Source organism: Phoxinus phoxinus (genome assembly GCF_949152265.1).
Source record: "Phoxinus phoxinus genome assembly, chromosome: 9".
In the NCBI taxonomy this organism is placed as follows: Eukaryota; Metazoa; Chordata; class Actinopteri; order Cypriniformes; family Leuciscidae; genus Phoxinus; species Phoxinus phoxinus.
The window spans coordinates 2486281-2505670 of NC_136884.1; the positions used below are offsets into that span (position 1 = coordinate 2486281).

General features: G+C 37.6%; 1 protein-coding gene across 9 annotated transcripts in view; it reads right to left on the minus strand.

Annotated features, from left to right (window-relative positions):
- LOC307004444 (protein bicaudal D homolog 1) overlaps window positions 1–18874 on the minus strand; it is a 43756-nt gene extending 24882 nt beyond the window's left edge. For 8 of the 9 annotated variants that reach the window (XM_079623691.1, XM_079623696.1, XM_079623693.1 and 5 more), the window contains exons 1-3: window positions 16915–18873; window positions 3999–4211; window positions 172–324 (exon numbers count right to left, since the gene is read on the minus strand). In XM_079623691.1, the coding sequence (XP_079479817.1) occupies window positions 172–324; window positions 3999–4211; window positions 16915–17139 (591 nt within the window). In that variant the 5' untranslated portion in view covers window positions 17140–18873. Of the gene's footprint in view, window positions 1–171; window positions 325–3998; window positions 4212–16914 lie in introns of all 9 variants that reach the window. The other variant, XM_079623690.1, reaches the window with a different exon arrangement.
- Between the last annotated feature and the right edge of the window lie 516 nt (window positions 18875–19390).

Genomic DNA, 19390 nt, shown 5'->3' on the forward strand with positions numbered 1-19390 from the left:
GACGACATTATCGTCTTACATTATTGCGTTTTCATTTTGAGAACATAAGAGCCAGTGAATTTTTTTCTGCCCCTGAACCCACCGTTCATCAGTAGAAATGCGTGCAATGGTTCTAGATTGGGAACCAGAACCGTGTCAGTGTGAAGGGAGTAATTGTGTGTGTGTGTTTACCTGGTTCTGCTTAAGCGTGGATACCAGTTTCTGCAGCGAGATGTTCTCTTCCTCCAGTTCGGTGTAGTCTTGCAGTAATCTGGCCTCTCTGAATTTATACTCTCTGATCTCCTCTCTCATCCGGCTTCTCTGCAGATCTAACATCTCATAACTCTGAGCGACAAAGAGACGGAAACAGAGAAAGACCATTTAAAGGGATAGTTCACCCAAAAATGAAAATTACCCCATGATTTACTCACCCTCAAGTCATTCTAGGTGTATATGACTTTCTTCTTTCAGACGAATACAATCAGAGTTATATAAAAAATGTCCTGGCTCTTCCAAGCTTTATAATGGCAGTGATCGGCTGTATATGTTTTGAAGTCCATAAAAGTGCATCTATCCATGATAAAAGTGCTCCACACTGCTCTGGCGGGTTAATAAAGTCCTTCTGAAGTGAAGCGATGCGTTTGTGTGAGAAAAATATCCATATTTAAAACATCATTGACTAAAATAACTAGCTTCCGGTAGATGGCAAGTCGACTTACGCCAAAAGAGTAACACTTGACGATGTATGACGTAAGAGTAGCGTAAGCTTTGACGCCTCAGACTAACAGGGTACGTCATTATGTTGTGCGTCAGGTGAAGTGTTACTCTTTTGCCGTTAAAAAGCACATAATTGCCATTAATGGCTTTACTGTAGCTCAGACAGTAGAGCGTTGGCGCTAGCAACGCCAAGGTCATGGGTTCGATTCCCAGGGAAAGCAAGAACTGACAAAATGTTTTTAAAAAATGTGTACCTTGAATGCAATGTAAGTCGCTTTGGATAAAAGCGTCTGCCAAATGCATAAATGTAAATGTTAATTGACCGTTCGCAAAGACCCGCCCCCTTAGTTACTGTCGCTATGCCCGACAAGCCACGCCTCTCTTACGCCACACCATGTTCTCACAGTGAAAAATACATTGTGGAGCAGAGAAGAGACTGACAACACACTGACAGACAGGACAGACCAGCTTACTTTTGATATTAAACAGTCTCACCTTTTAAATTTGGTAATTTTTTTAAAGAAATTTAAACAATAAATAGCGTTTTGTGGCTCTTTAATGTGTCTGACAGATCGCTGTGTCGCCTCAGTTAAAGCCGTTCGTGAACCGATCATCTCTTCCTTCTAGTTCATTTATAGCATCAAATAAACTTGAATGAACATCAGAAGGAATGTTGTTTTAACCGCGGGAAGGCGTCAGTACACTCCGCTTTTCAAGCTCAAATCCTCCCATGTTAATCTACTAACTCTCCTGACCGCTTTGTCCGACAAAATGGCGGATGGCGAAGTATGATTGGTCAGATCACCTGTCAATCAAGCTCCCTGCGAAGGGTCAATTGATGCGAACGGCCGGAAGCTAGTTATTTTAGTCGATAAAGTTTTAAATAAGGATATTTTTCTCACACGAACGCATCGCTTCGCTTCAGAAGGACTTCATTAACCCGCCAGAGCAGTGTGGAGCACTTTTATCATGGATAGACGCACTTTTATGGACTTCACTCCTGATCACTCCCATTATAAAAGCTTGGAAGAGCCAGGACATTTTTTAATATAACTCAGGTTGTATTCGTCTGAAAGAACAATGTCATATACACCAGGGATGGCTTGAGGGTGAGTAAATCATGGGGTAATTATCATGTTTAGGTGAACTATTATGGAGACAGAATAGAATCATTAATAATTCACGCAGAAAACCTGATTTACACATGCGTAGACAATTTCACATGCATGAAACCTAATTCACGTACACACAAAAAAAATTCACGTGCGTGGAAAAAATGTTTCCCCACAAAAAACAATTCACATGCGCAAAATAAATGTATATATTCATAAAATACATTTCACAAATGCAAAACACAATTCGTAGATATACAACTGTGTGCAAAAACCTTTGAGTGTTTAAAATGTACGAGTTTATCCCTGAATGTGGACGTGCAATCGTCAATCACGTGTGAATCGCCTCGGATGTGTGTGTGTGTGTTTTTGAGACTTTCCTGGCAGAGCTCTTGACCCACGCGGGTCAGTCGTACTCTTTAGCCAATCAGATGCGAGCTTACCATTCAACCAATCATATATGGAATCCCCTGAGAGTGCATTCGAGGAGCACGGTTCTGCGCACCATTTGCGCAATACGGATTAATTAGAACGGAAATGAAGCTTTCAATCCAGCGAAGAACGGGTACGAGTTTAGTTTATTTAATAAAAGTCTGAGTATACACGGTTTATCGTTTACTCCAGGGGTGCCCAATCCTGCTCCTGGCGATCGACTGTCCTGCACAGTTCATCTGCAACCCTAACCAAACACACCTGAAGCAACCAATTAAGGTCTTCAGAGCACGTCAGGATCACTTGAAAATTAAAGGCAGGTGTGTTTGATTAGGGTTGGAGATGAACTGTGCAGGACAGTAGTGATGGGCAGATCGAGGCTCCGTGAAGCAATGAAACAGTTGAACCAAATGGTCCATATTGTGTCGAGGCTTCGAATCAATCCGACACCTGTCTCCACGGTGACACCTAGTGGTCACTTGCAGGTGTTGATCCTGAAACAACCTTGACGAGCCATTAAAATTTTATTTTTATTATTGTATTTTTCTAATATGTGACTTGTAACCTATAAAAAATCCTCTGACAAGGGACACTTGTTGCTGGCATGCAAAGACATTTTTAGCAAGGACATACAAATGAGGAAAGATTACTGCTCTCTCTTTCCAGTAAGTTAGTGGATCATGAGTTCTGGGCATCTATCTATCCAAATCTATCTATCTTTGTATCTATCTATATGAATCTATCTATGTATCTAGATATGTATCTATAATCTATCTATGTACCTAGATATGCATCTATAATATCTATGTATTTATATATGTAGGCTATCTATAAACTATCTATAGCCTATATGTATCTATCTATTAATCTAGCTATCTATATTTATATCTATCTATTGATGTGTCACTATGTAGGCTATACTCTGTCTGTCTCTAGCCTATCAGTCAATGTGTTGTGTAAATTTAAATGTAAGCCTAGCCTATAGCTAACTAATCAAATCGCACTATGTCACTATATCACCAAAAAATCCGCTATCTCAAAATCAAACTGTAAACGATAAACCGTGTATACTCAGACTTTTATTAAATAAACTAAACTCGTACCCGTTCTTCGCTGGTTTGAAAGCTTCATTTCCGTTCTAATTAATCCGTATTGCGCAAATGGTGCGCAGAACCGTGCTCCTCGAATGCACTCTCAGGGGATTCCATATATGATTGGTTGAATGGTAAGCTCGCATCTGATTGGCTCAAGAGTACGACTGACCCGCGTGGGTCAAGAGCTCTGCCAGGAAAGTCTCAAAAACACACACACACACATCCGAGGCGATTCACACGTGATTGACGATTGCACGTCCACATTCAGGGATACACTCGTACATTTTAAACACTCAAAGGTTTTTGCACACAGTTGTATATCTACGATTTGTGTTTTGCATTTGTGAAATGTATTTTATGAATATATACATTTATTTTGCGCATGTGAATTGTTTTTTGTGGGGAAACATTTTTTCCACGCACGTGAATTTTTTTTGTGTGTACGTGAATTAGGTTTCATGCATGTGAAATTGTCTACGCATGTGTAAATCAGGTTTTCTGCGTGAATTATTAATGATTCTATTCTGTCTCCATAAACTATCCCTTTTAAAAAAGGCACATCTGCCAAAACCGTGAGCACACATTCACAGGGAAACGTCTGCAATGTCAAACCCATGATTGATTAAACCCCTTCACACTCCTCAAGTCTGAGCCAGTTTCTGACCTCTCTCAGTTCCTGTAGGATGGAGCCGAGTCTCTCGTTCTCGGCCTGTGTGCAGGACGCATGTGATCTGCTGCTCTTCAGCTCGGCTTGCTGCTCCAGCAGGCGGCCCATGTAATACGCCTCCTTAGTGGCCGACTCCTGCAGCAACGTCTCCTCGTTGGTCTCCCCATCTTCAGCCACCTTCCTTTGAGTGGTGTACGCCTGGCTGAAGGCCTGGGGACGAGAGAGAGACATGCTAAAGTTAAGTGCCCCTATTATTTTGTTTGGGAGTCTCCAACAATGGTTTACACGCATCTAAGGTAAAAAAAATAAAATAAAAATCACATTATCTCATAATATATGTTGCAGCATCACCTCTTCTCTCACAGCGTCTGAAACGGCTTGATAAAGGATTCGGTCTCTCTAGGCAAGGCAAGTTTTTTTATTTTCTCTAAACCCCGCCTTTCTGAGAGCCTTCTCTGCTCTGATTGGTCAGATGGCTCAGTCTGTTGTGATTGGTCTACTCTGCTCTGATTGGTCAGATGGTCCAGTCTGTTGTGATTGGTCTACTCTGCTCTGATTGGTCAGATGTCTCAGTCTGTTGTGATTGGTCTACTCTGCTCTGATTGGTCAGATGGTCCAGTCTGTTGTGATTGGTATACTCTGCTCTGATTGGTCAAATGGTCCAGTCTGTTGTGATTGGTCTACTTTGCTCTGATTGGTCAGATGGCCCAGTATGTTATGATTGGTCTACTCTGCTCTGATTGGTCAGATGGCTCAGTCTGTTGTGATTGGTCTACTCTACTCTGATTGGTCAAATGGTCCAGTCTGTTGTGATTGGTCTACTCTGCTCTGATTGGTCAGATGGCTCAGTCTGTTGTGATTGGTCTACTCTACTCTGATTGGTCAAATGGTCCAGTCTGTTGTGATTGGTCTACTCTACTCTGATTGGTCAAATGGTCCAGTCTGTTGTGATTGGTCTACTCTGCTCTGATTGGTCAGATCGCTCAGTCTGTTGTGATTGGTCTACTCTACTCTGATTGGTCAAATGGTCCAGTCTGTTGTGATTGGTCTACTCTGCTCTGATTGGTCAGATGGTCCAGTCTGTTGTGATTGGTATACTCTGCTCTGATTGGTCAGATGGTCCAGTCTGTTGTGATTGGTCTACTCTGCTCTGATTGGTCAAATGGTCCAGTCTGTTGTGATTGGTCTACTCTGCTCTGATTGGTCAGATCGCTCAGTCTATTGTGATTGGTCTACTCTACTCTGATTGGTCAAATGGTCCAGTCTGTTGTGATTGGTCTACTCTGCTCTGATTGGTCAGATGGTCCAGTCTGTTGTGATTGGTCTACTCTGCTCTGATTGGTCAAATGGTCCAGTCTGTTGTGATTGGTCTACTCTGCTCTGATTGGTCAGATGGTCCAGTCTGTTGGTCAAATGGTCCAGTCTGTTGTGATTGGTCTACTCTGCTCTGATTGGTCAGATGGTCCAGTCTGTTGTGATTGGTCTACTCTGCTCTGATTGGTCAGATGGTCCAGTCTGTTGTGATTGGTATACTCTGCTCTGATTGGTCAGATGGTCCAGTCTGTTGTGATTGGTCTACTCTGCTCTGATTGGTCAGATGGTCCAGTCTGTTGTGATTGGTCTACTCTGCTCTGATTGGTCAGATGGCTCAGTCTGTTGTGATTGGTCTACTCTACTCTGATTGGTCAAATGGTCCAGTCTGTTGTGATTGGTCTACTCTACTCTGATTGGTCAAATGGTCCAGTCTGTTGTGATTGGTCTACTCTGCTCTGATTGGTCAGATCGCTCAGTCTGTTGTGATTGGTCTACTCTACTCTGATTGGTCAAATGGTCCAGTCTGTTGTGATTGGTCTACTCTGCTCTGATTGGTCAGATGGCTCAGTCTGTTGTGATTGGTCTACTCTACTCTGATTGGTCAGATGGTCCAGTCTGTTGTGATTGGTATACTCTGCTCTGATTGGTCAGATGGTCCAGTCTGTTATGATTGGTCTACTCTGCTCTGATTGGTCAGATTGCCCAGTCTGTTATGATTGGTCTACTCTGCGTGTGTTGGAAACCAAATACTTGTACTTATAGCATATACTTTAGATAGACAAGGTCTAAATTCAAAGTTTCCTTACTTAAAAAGTAGATCTTACTTTCAGTAGATCTGAAATTAAAAATACAGCAGTTACAACACAGGCAAAGGGATATGTCAGGGTTTATTCAATGCTATTTCAGTATTTCTATTATAGTAAAAAAAAATAAGTTAACTTAGTAATTTTATTTCTAATTTTAAATTTAGTCATTACATTTTTGTCATTTTTATTCTTATTTTTTTAAAATATTAGTATTTAGGTTTAATTAATTGTATTTCAGTCTTAGTTATAACTTATTTCCAATTAGTATTTTTATTAAACTTATTTTTGATACATTTCTAATTTTCATTTAGACTATTATATTTTATTTTATTTCAGCTTCATTTCAATTAACAAAAACATTCTAATAGTATTATTTAAAATGAACGACAATAACCCTGGGTTTAATATTTGCAAAAACAGAAAACTACGACACAATTCCTATAAAAGAGAGGCTGTAAACTGCAGGAGACACAGAATCTGTGACCTCGTAATGTGAGGTGAAGTTCAGGCAATATTGGCTATAATCTGGAAGGCGTGAGTGGAATAGATGACAATGGTGATCTCGCATAAGACACCGAGAAAATCAATGCAGCGCTCAGCCAAGAGAAGCAGAAACTCAAGTGTGAAAAATCAATTGGGAGGTGTATAGGAGCTCAACGCTCCAGGTTTGAGGGATGAGAGAAGAAATAACAGACTTATGGAGCAGTGCATTATGGGACATCATCGATAACAAACGGTTAATTGCATGCATGATAGGGAACATTCTCAAAACTACTGTATAGCTAGAAAGGTTTTCAACGTTTTTCCAGTAATGTTAGTAGCCGCGTTTCCCATTACCCTTCAAATTGCGCAAATTGAAATTGCGAATTAAAAATACACCCAATGGAAACACGTCAATTTCGCAAAAAAAAATCCCATTTATCGCAAAAACTTTTTTACGCTCGCATGAGAAGGTTTTTCAGGCAATTCGAAAAATAAATATTTCGCAAAACTGCAATGGAAAGAGTTTTTGCGCATGTACCTGACGTAGATGACGCGGTGTGTTTGGACAGAAGACTAGAGAGAGTTCTTTATTAAATGCATAAAAGACAAAATAATTACAGGAATACCGGATTATAAACCTCAAAGAAATGCCACAATCAAGACCTCGGAGCAGAAATGAGGGAGAAACACCCAGAAACACTCAAAAGTTTAAGGGTCTCTCCTTGCCACTAATGATTGGATAACACACACACGTCTCCTTCCGTTAATAATAATGGCCAGTGCAGTGGCTAAGATATACATCCTAAACCTACCAACGTCCGTTGCCATGATTTTTGACTTATCGCGAGAGAGAAAAATTAAATTTTAGTCTCATAGCATCGGTTAATGGAAATACCGTCATTTTACAATCGTTTTTTTGTTATTTAGAAAAAAACGCAAAAGTTTTGCGCAATTCTGTAATGGAAACACGCCTAGTAAAACGTTCTTTCCAGGTTACCTGGTCTGTTCTCAACACGTTAGCACATGGAGAAAATGTTTTAAGTTAGATGTTTATTTTCTAAATATTTCTACTTGTTTTGGAATGTTCAAAGAACATGCAAAAGTAACGTTCCCATAATGTTTGAAGAATGATCAAATGGAATGTTCCTTAAAGGGTTAGTTCACCCAAAAATGTAAACTCTGTCAGTAATTACTCTCCCTCATGTTTTTCAACCCCGTAAGACTTTCGTTCATCTTCGGGACACAAATGAAGATATTTGTGATTAAATCTGAGAGCTGTCTCACTCCTCCATAGGCTTTTATTGTAATTGAAACTTGCCGGCCCAGAAAGTTAATAAAGACAATGTTTAAAATAGTCCAAGTGACTACAGCGGCTCAACCTTAAGTTTCAACCTCAACTTTAAGACTCTGAAGTTTCCTGCTTTCTTCTTGACGGGTAAGTCAATGTTACGGTCTAAATTACAAGCTTTTTTTTCATTGCTTGGTTGTGTAATTCATTATATAGGCAGCATAACAGTAGAACATGTAACGTATAGTTAAACTCGACGTTAAAAGCTTCTTGGTACATAACGGCTACCGTAGTTGCAACACGCGTTTGAAAAAGCGAGGCGCTAGAGAGCACTATTCGTTTAAATGCAAAATACAATTTCACCACTAGATGGGAGTAATTCCAACACACTGTCCCTTTAAGGTAAAAAAACTGCATAGTTCACCTTTAATTTGTGTTCTGAAGATGAAGGAAAGTCTTACGCGGTTGGAACAACATGAGGGAGAGTAATTACTGACAGATTTTTTATTTTTGCGTGAACTAACGCTTTAAAGGGATAGTTCACTTTGAAATTAAATGTTGGTATGTTTTATCTTACCTGAAGTGCATCCAAGATGTCGGTGTCTTTGTTTCCGCAGTAGTTTCAATTTTTATATTTTTAGGTCAAACCGTTCTTGTCTGTCAGTCATATAATGCAGGTCTATAGGCACTGTCTCCAAAAGCATGCAGAGAAAAGTCCAAATTAAACAATTCCCCATCGTAAGTGCAGATTGATGGCCTAAGACACGAAACAAGCGGTTTGTGTGAGAAAACGAACAGTATTTATATAGTTTTTATCTCTTTTACACAACCAAGTCCAACTGATCTGTTTACACCGGATTTCTTCCCCGCAAACTAACCGCCTTCGATTGGACGTTGCATTTTTAAACTGTCGCAGAAACGCGTGTGATTGGCTGTACGGCTCAACGTATGCCTTTGATTGACCTGAACAATGAAGCGAGTAGTGTGTCAAGATAGAAGTCTTACAAAATGGGAATAAGTGAAAACTCAACACTCCCGGATGAGTTCGCGCGAGCTTAAGCCATCAATGTGCACTTACGATGGGGAATTTTTTAATTTGGACTTTTCTCTGCATGCTTTTGGAGACAGTGCCTATACACCTGCATTATATGACTGACAGACAAGAACGGTTTGACCTAAACATATCAAAATTGAAACTACTGCGGAGACAAAGACACCTACATCTTGGATGCACTTCAGGTAAGATAAAACATACCAACATTTAATTTCAAAGTGATCTATCCCTTTAAGTCGCTCACTGTAAGGGAGAGAGAGCCGAATGAGTCTTGTGCGCTCAGAGGGAAGTGTGTTCCTCCTGCATGGATGGAGACCGATGGACCCCTGAAAAACAAACGCCACTGGGATTTTCCATTAAGCTGGAAATTCAATCAAACTCTCTCTCCCGGTCAGTCAGTCCCGCTGTGCTGGGAAACTCAGTGTTGTTTACACTCGGCTGAGATCAGAAATATTGCACTTGAACTCTTGAAGTAGTTCGTTAGGTCAAGCATCATCACTATTACTAATGATCAAACCATTTGAACAAACCTCTATATTACTTTAGAACCAGATTTTCCCAAACGAATGAAAACAATGAAAATGAAACAATCATTAAAAATCATGAATTTTGGGGAAATTTAGAGTAACGATGAGTCCAAGACATGGAGGAGGGTAAAAGTCAGGCTAGTTAATTAGGAAACTAGAATAACACAATGCAATAATAAAAAATAATGAACATATTATACAGTGTTATCACTAATCTGTAACACTAACAAAGTTAATGTATTAGCTGTATAATATAAATTATAAAGTAATTTACTTTTATATATATATATATATAATATCCCTACAGTAATTTATCATTAGTGTGAAGTATGATGAATTATACGTATTTATAATATTAATAAAAATACACTTGGATACATGTATAGAATTTATATATTACTTATATTTAAATATAATTTAAATTATATTTGTTATCAAAAGCATGATGTCATCATAACCCCCCCCCCCCCCCCCCCACACACACACACACACACACACCACACACAGACACACACACACACACACACACATGGACTGTGGTGTGGAAATCACCCAGGAGATTTTCTTTCACACAAAGAAAAAAGCTAGCTCTCTCTCTCTCTCTCTCCTCCCTCTCTCTCTCTCTCCTTCTGTTCAGACAGACACACCCTCACACATATCTCACTACCACAGCGCAGTATATCTATCTATCTATCTATCTATCTATCTATCTATCTATCTATCTATCTATCTATCTATCTATAGTATCCAGCAGCCGGTTGTACAGACGTACAGCAGCTCATGTGAGAGACGGTAAGCTGAGCCTTATCATTTTCTGGAGAGAAGCTCCACACACACAGACACACGGATCGATATGAAGGCCCGCGGGCCGCAGTGAACCGTTATTCGTGACCCGCTCTGCAGCAGAGCTCAGAAACACCTCAAAGTCGGTTTATTTCAGGAATCAGACCAGATGCTCCTGAAACAGGACCATTGTGAGATATGTGTGTGTGTTGCACAGTGTTTGTGAGAGACAGAGCTGGTGAAAGTGACGCCTCCATGTCTGACATGGTGTTTATTGTTGCATAATGCAAAATAATAAGCATTAATAATTTTCCTAGTCTAATCTGCATACTGACAGCTTTGCCCTATCCTGCATTTATGGAAGTGTGCGTGGAAGTTTGTCTTGAGTTGATATATATATACATACATATATTCTCCTCCTCTTTTCCTTGTTTATTTTCTTTATTTTTACTACATTTTCATACACTTACATTTTTTAACTTATTTTGTACATTTTCTGTGCCTTTAAAGCACTTTGAACTGCATTAACTTGTCTGTAAAAGTGCTATATAAATTTGCTTTCTTGCTATATATACATGTAATTATATGATCAGCACTGGTATATATATTTATATTTTAAATATATTATCATACACGGCCCATCTCTTTTATAATCTAGCATCAACATTCTGGGTTTACCATTATTCATTATGAGGACTGACTACAGTCAAGAAATCATATTTGGATCAGATAGAGACAATAAAATAAGTAGTTATGCCTAATAAATACAGTATAATTTATCTCAAAAACATTAAATAAAAAATAAACTAAATTAGATTTTGATGAAAGAAAATGCTGTATACCGAATACTTTTTTAAGAAGCGTAATTTAACAAATATTAAAAAATACATATTAAATATTATTATTTAAGTATATTTTATTTATTTATATTGCATTACAGTATTGAGACCTTTGAGAATTAAGAGAATTTACAACAACAACAAAAAAACTTAAATGTAAAATGCCTGGATGCATTTTTTGAGTATAAATGTGATAAATTGTCATGAAAAAGTCACAATTGCTAAAATAAGCTTCATTTTCTTCATGCAAGTTAATTAAAAAAAATTCTTTATGATTTTGCGGTTAAATATGGCCATGTGAGATCCAACCAGGGAAGTGTTATCATGTGAATTATGCAGCGTGTGTTTCTCTGAGCGTATTATCCAGCTTGACGTTCACGTGTTTTCCCTCTGAGTGCCTGAATCTGTCCGATCCATAATTCATAACTCGGAGCAGACATGTCTCCAAGCTCCGGCCCGAGCACTTCAGGAACTCAGCATGAACTCCGGAGAGATCTGTCACTAGATTATTTCAAAAGATAAAGCAGAAGTCTTTGTTGTAAACAACACAAAGTGCGCCAAATACACTTTGTCTTCGTTTTTAACACTATATCATTTCAAAATCATATCATATCAATCATATGACGTCCCATTCCCACACAAGGTGTTTTTTTGGGTTCATATTCTGATGAAATCTGAAATCATATTTGAGGAGAATGCCAACATGCACACACACATACTTGTTAAAGTGACGATGCTTTTATAGCGCTGAGCTCCGCCAACTAATGCACTTCTGCATTTTTCATCTTTACTCCAGTGCTGATGTACATTACCAGCCACACAAGCACCGCTGGAAACACTAAACCCAGTCAGAAACGAGGATTTGATTTTCTGATATATTTTCTGATTTTCTGAGCATATTACACCAATCAGCACTATAGCAAATGACCTCATCAACATCTCATCAACAGCAAATAAGAAACCATATGTGACCCTGGATCACAAAACCAGTCACATGACGCCCGGATATATCTGAGGCAATAGCCAACTATACATTATATGGGTCAAAATTTTTCTTTTATGCCAAAAATCATGAGGATATTAAGTAAAGATCATGTTCCATGAAGATATTTAGTAAATATATAATACATGTATTTTTGTGAGTGAATGCAGCACAATCGTGAACATAAATGCACAACTTTAAAGGAGATTTTCTCAATGTTTCGATTTTTTTGCATCTTCAGATTCCAGATTTTCAATAGTTATATCTCGACCAAATATTGTCCTATCCTAACAAATCATACATCAATGGATGGCTTATTTATTCAGCTTTCATATGATGTATAAGTGTGACTGGTTTTGTGGTTACATTTTACAGTTACCTTGATAATATAAGCCATTACAGCAATCACACATATTAAAGGTGCTATGTGTAGTTTTTCTATTAAAATTAATCCATTTTTTATTGCCTGTGTGTGAAGGGGTTGTAATCTCACAATAAAATGATCCACTTGGCGGGTTTTGCTACTCTAAAAAATGCTGGGTTGTTTCAACCCAATTTTGGGTAAAATATGGACAAACCCAAATGTTGGGTTAAAAATGTAATGTAAAAATTTAACCCAACGGCTGGGTTTGTCCATATTTTACCCAAAATTGGGTTGAAACAACCCAGCATTTTTTAGAGTCCCTGAAATCAAGTATTCCTATTTCTATGTGAAGTCTCCGGGTTGGATTTGCAGCAAAATCCAGTGATGTGACTGAGACCTGCATACGCACTCCCGAGCGTCTCGCCTCGTCTACTGACTTTGCACTCAACAGCGACGACACTGCAACTTTATGACATAAAGTCTGCTAACACTAAGAAACGACCAGCACAACACAGACTCCAACACAAACTCCACATAATAATAAAAAACTAAAAAAAGCACGCGCACTCGCTTGTAAACGTATTGGTTGCAATCTGAAACATCACCGCTAGATACCGCTGAAAACTACACATAGCCCCTTTAAATAATCATCCAAAAACATCCGAATGCGCAAAGACATCACAACAAGAAAACAAATTAAACTCATTCTAATATATTTCTCATGGATATAAATGTGAAAGATCTACTGTAGATGTGCAACAACCGGTTTCCCACGGGAATAAAATACAGCCTCAAATATCCCGAAGCGTTATCGCTCTGAGACAGACTCAATCCTCCAAGCCTTCACAAGACTTACACTCTCAGTCGGGGGGGAAACGCTCTCACAAGTCTTTATATCTGAGATGGAGACGACACCAGACTGTCTAACATAAGAGTAAATGACATCTGAGTCGGGTTTGCTTGTATTTGTGATATTTAAGGAACAACTGTTGTGCTTTAATTGGCAGATTACAAGCCAGACTGAAACTGATACATTCTGCCAATATTGCAAATGCAGGTTACGGGAATCTGCCAATTTTGCTTGTTTATTAAGAAAGACTGTAGGAGATTCGCTCTGAATGACTGATAAAGGCAGAGGAATTCAAGTAAACAACTATAAAACAGCGTTTGAAATACTTGTGGCGTATAATAGCAGGGATTGTAATGAATGGCTGATTGTAATGGGAATTCTTGGGAAGGTCTCATTAGGCTCCTGGACGCTCCTCGGCTCACGCGTTTGTGGGTTTGCCAAGGAAACACAGACAAAGACTTTTTGTGGAAACAAGTTTTTGCAAAACAAAAAGCCAAACTGTATATAACTTTTGGTTACACTTTATTTTAACGTGACGTAATTACATTGTACTTACTCAAATAAGTAATATTAATCAAATACATGTACTTATTATAGAGTTAGGGTTTAGGGTTAGTTACTTTGTAAGCATGCATAATTTACTGTTATAATTTACTGTTTACGCTTTACCCCCCTTTCTATGTAAAGCGCTTTGAGTACCCAGAAAAGCGCTATATAAATGTAACAAATGATTAATATTATAACTATAGTAAGTACATGTAGTAATTGCGTCAATAAAGTGTTAACTAACTTTTTTTATGTGATTGTTATATATATATATATACCTCTTTTATCACATATAATTTTGTTTATAATTATATTTTTGCTATTTCCCAGTTGCATGTTATAGTGGCAGCCAATCTTAGCAGGGCGATGGGGAGTCTTGAATGTCAGAAATAGACATTTATGAATAATATATCAGCAGATGCCATCATCATCATCTGGTGTGCCTCAGATTACCATTACTATTTCATACACCGGGAAAGACAGATAATTACCAATAAAATGCATATTACAAGAAATCTATCAGGAATAATGACAATAAAAAATCTGCTACATTCCTAGGCAGTATTTTAAGGCATCACAAGCAGACTTATGCTAACATATATATATATATATATTAGGGCTATTACACAATTAATCGCATCCAAAATACAAGTTTGTGTTTACATAATAAATGTGCGTGTACTGTGTATAATTATTATATATATAACTACACACACACGCTTGTATATATTTAAGAAAAAATTTGCATACATATACTGTATATATTTATATATAATTTATATTATATATAAATATAAATATCTTAAATATAAATAACAAATGTTTCTTAAATATATACAAGCGTGTGTGTGTATTTATATATATAATAATTATACACAGTACACGCACATTTATTATGTAAACACAAACTTGTATTTTGGATGCGATTAATCGTTTCACATATATGTGTGTGTGTGTGTGTGTGTGTGTGTGTGTGTGTGTGTGTGCGTGTGTGTGTGTGTGTGTGTGTGTGCACTTGCAGATAAAGCAACAATCCATCCAAGATGGTATATAAAGGGAGAGAAATGCTGATAATAATCCTTGCTTACAATTTACTTCTACTTCTATATTTCTTTCAATACTGTGTCTGAAAATATAATGCTTCCCTACTATATAGTATGTGAAAAACAGTACGCCAACAGAGTAATATGTCCGAATATCTAGTGTTTGAAAAACAGAAAGCAAAAAGTACCCGGATGACCAACTAGGGCACTTCTGCTGAGATCCTGAAGTGTGCATTTGATGGACACTTTACTATCCTATGAGGCCACAGGAGAGGGTTTATCGATGGCCTTTCTCCCAGTCCTCCCAGTCCTGGCACATTATCATATAGATGACACGGAAGAACATCACTAAATGCCAAATTTGTGTGACCAATTATTCCAGCGCAGACCTCTGATCTGTTAAACAACAATCAATGCAGTTCATTGAGGTTTAATGGAGAACTGAAACGGCCAATTCAAAAGTAAATTATAAAGTCATCTATATCACCTCCAACACACACACACACACACACACACACACACACACACACACACACACACACACACACACACACACACACACACAAACTAAGAATGTAAAACATAAATCATAAACCAAAAGAGTTTTGTTCCATGATTTTCTGTTGTCTTCAGGTTTTTTGGGGGATCTCAAAGACTTTGTGTTCAAGTGCATATGGAGGACTCCTGAAGCTCTTCAACCGTCTCTGTCAATCTTATTATCCGTGAGTGTGTTTGCTGGCAGTCGTCACCCTGTGCTAACCTTCAGCGCAGTCCACTGCAGTCAGCAAGAGTATACGCTATCTATCTATCTACTAATAAACTGGCCGGGAGAATATAGACGAGGAAGCAATATGGGATGAAAATGAATGTCCTTATGCATCAGTCGAGAGCGTAATTTAGTGTGCGACTCATCAGCGAATCTGAAACGTCCCGACACACTCATGTTCACATCTGCTGTTAAACTAAATCTCTTGCTTACTCAAATCTTTTATGATAGCTGATGAGAACTCAAACTGGAAAAGTTGATCATTAGAACTAAATGTTGCAAAAAATAGTCTTGAATTTATGCAGTAATATATATATTAGTGTTGTCAAACTGATTCATCGTGATTAATGTAACATAAAAGTTTGTGTGTGTGTGTGTGTGTGTGTGTGTGAGATATATATACATACACACACATACAGGACATACTTGCTTTGCTTTTGTTTGTTTGCTTGCTTTGTTCATTTATTCATTACTAGTAGTGTTTATTTTCATGTAGTTCAAATAGTAGACATGGGAAAAAAATGGTCACTGGCAATATAAATATACATACATAATTACATATATTCCACTTTCTATAATTTTCTGTTCAACACACATCTTGTATGCTATCATTGTTCTTACTGATTTTTGGAAATATTCTATTATAATATTCCATAACATAACATTTCTTGCCAATGTTCTATTCCATATCATGACATGAGTTCTGATAATATTCTATTCTACTCAGTTGTTCTCATTTGTATTCTATATAATTATGTTCTGGTCTATAACACATTTATGTTATTATCCCTGTTCTTACTCAATTTTGGAAATATTCTATAACATAACATAATATAACATGACATTTCTTGGCAATGTTCTATTCCATATCATGACATGAGTTTTGACAATATTCTATTCTACTTTGTTGTTCTCATTATATAATTCTGTTCTGGTCTATAACACATTTATGTTATCCCTGTTCTTACTAAATTTTGGAAATATTATATTATATTCCATTCCATTCCATTCTATTCTATTCTATTCTATTCTATTCTATTCTATTCTATTCTATTCTATTCCATTCCATTCCATTCCATAACATAACATAAGATAACATTTCTTGGCAATGTTCTATCTCCTGAGTTTTGGCAATAATCTATCCTACTTTGTTGTTCTCATTTGTACTCTATATAATCTGTTCCGTTCTGGTCTAAAACACATAAAACACAACCGGGCTGTTGTCTAACAGTGCATAAGTGCAGAACACGAGGAGAAAGGGGCTGTACCTCCTGCAGATGCTCCAGCTCCAGTCTGAGGGACTCCTGCTCGGTCTCCAGATCCGCATACTGTTGTTTGAGCGTCTGGTTCTCCTCCAGCACCGCGAGCCCGCACTCCGCCGCGCGGACCTTCTCCCGGTTCGCCTCCGCAAGCTCGCGCATCAGACGCTCCACCTCCGCCCGGTAATGATCCACCGACTCCCCGCACCCCCCTCCGCCTCCCCCGGCAGCCATCGGCCCGGCCCGTGCCCTCCACTGCGCTGGGTGGATGGATGGATGAACGGATGGATGGATGGATGCACCTTACCCGAACCTCCAATACAAAGTCAATACGGACATATTATCAACAAAAGAATGAATGTGACCCTAAATCATTTCGAGTGAAAATCAAACATCGCGATCATAAAAAAGGGGGGGCCTCGCTTTCTTTCTTCCTTTCTTTCTTCCTCCTCTTTTTCTGCTTGATCATGGGTGTTGGGACGCCATCATCTCTAGGATGGAGAGAAAAGTGGCTCAACTCACTCCGGCTCTCCTCCCGCTGTGACGTCAGTCCATCTTGCTGCAGCCCTTCCCGATGCAAGCTTCCGGGAGCGCCCAGTCCCGTGACGTCATGCATATTCATAAGCTTTTCTTTTTTTTTTCACCAAGAACAAAATATCAAAATATACATCTAATGGCATTTATAAATACAAATAAATGTATCAGTTAAATAAATAAATAATCATTTAAAAAATGTTTTTTATATATATCTATATAGACACATTTATAAGGAGGGGTCTTTTCATTCTTTTTCTAAAAAACCGAGGTCTCTTATAATTCCAACAAATTTGCATATTCATAAGCTGCAGACGCCCTTTTCACATTTCCAGGTTTCTCGGAAGCGGAATACGTCATAGTTGGGTAAAGGTGTCATGTTAGAATGTTGTATGTTTGTATAATGTCTAATAAAAAAATAAAATAAAAAATAAAGTCAGAAGAGAGAGGATTATTGATTTTGTGTATCCTCATTTTTCTTTATTTTGGAATTATGTTATATTTGGTTTCATCAATACGGAGAAAAACTTTGAAAAATAATTTTTACTTTATAAATCTATTACTTCTAGCAAAATTTCATATTCATAAGCCATTATTCAAAGTTTTTCTCAACGAATTTCACCAATACCTTCAAACACTTGTGAAAGTGTGAAAATGTGCTCTATTTAAAATCCCCCTTTAAAATGTTGTGCATTTTCTTGTAACATCCTCAAATTGATTATATCTCTTATTTATTTTCTTATCTTTTCTTGTATTATTATTAATATTGTACATTTTGTCTTATTTTATTTTATTTTATTCTCTCCTCTGGTGGTTGTTCCGGTTCTTGTTTTACATGTTGATAGTATTTGCTGTCTTTTGGATAATTATATCTAATAAAAAATCTAATAAAATTAAAAATCAAATAAAAAGTCAGAAGAGAGAGGAAACACAGTCACAGCAGCTAACTAGTTTTTTTCTTTTTCTAATTTGATGCAAAGGTTATAAAATACAAAATATTCAAATATTAATATTCAAATGCCATATATTCATAAAGAGTGAGTCTCTAAAAATGCCACATGAGGGCAGGCGTCTCCTAAACATTGACAATCTTGCAATACAAGGCAAGCCATATAATTAATTAAACTCATACATTCACATTTCCAGGTTTCACAGAAGCGGATCTCGTCATTGTTGGGTAAAGTTCCCTAGCGGTGAATGAGAAACTACATTAAATATATATTTTTGCGTTCCCATTTACTCAAATAGTAGAAGAAAAACTCCACAATAGTGTTTTAACAACATTAAAAAAGAGGAAAGAAAAAGAGAGAGATTGATATTGAGAATGAGGACATACAGGTAAAACTTGAAAAACTAGAATATGGTGCAAAAGTTCAATTGTTTCAGTAATTCAACTTAAAAGGTGAAACTAATATATTATATAGACTCATTACATGCAAAGTGAGATATTTCAAGCCTTTATTTGTTATAATTGTGATGATTATGGCTTACAGCTTACAGCTTAATTAAAAATTAGAATGTTGTGAAAAGGTTTTCATAAGTTGTCATAATCATCAAAATTATAACAAATAAAGCCTTAAAATATCTCACTTTGCACGTAATGAGTCTATATAATACATATGCTGTGTCCTGTGTTTTACATGCCACTGATATCTCGCTTCATCTGTTTTCTGAACATCACTGGCCTAACCGCAAAGATGGTTTCCAGTCAGGGTGGATCTCCAACATCTCATATGATGGTTTACCTAGAACAGAATCATTTGATTGTGAAAACTCAATTTAATCAATGCTTTAAGCTGGCAAACCAGAACAAAACCTAAGGACACGAGGGGGACAAACAATGCATCTTTGTGATGTCCGCCAAAGTGGGGAAAGTTAGTGTAGAGAACCACTGTGTGGGACAAACACATCACAGACAAGCAGAGGTGGACAAAGTACACAACTTCCTTAC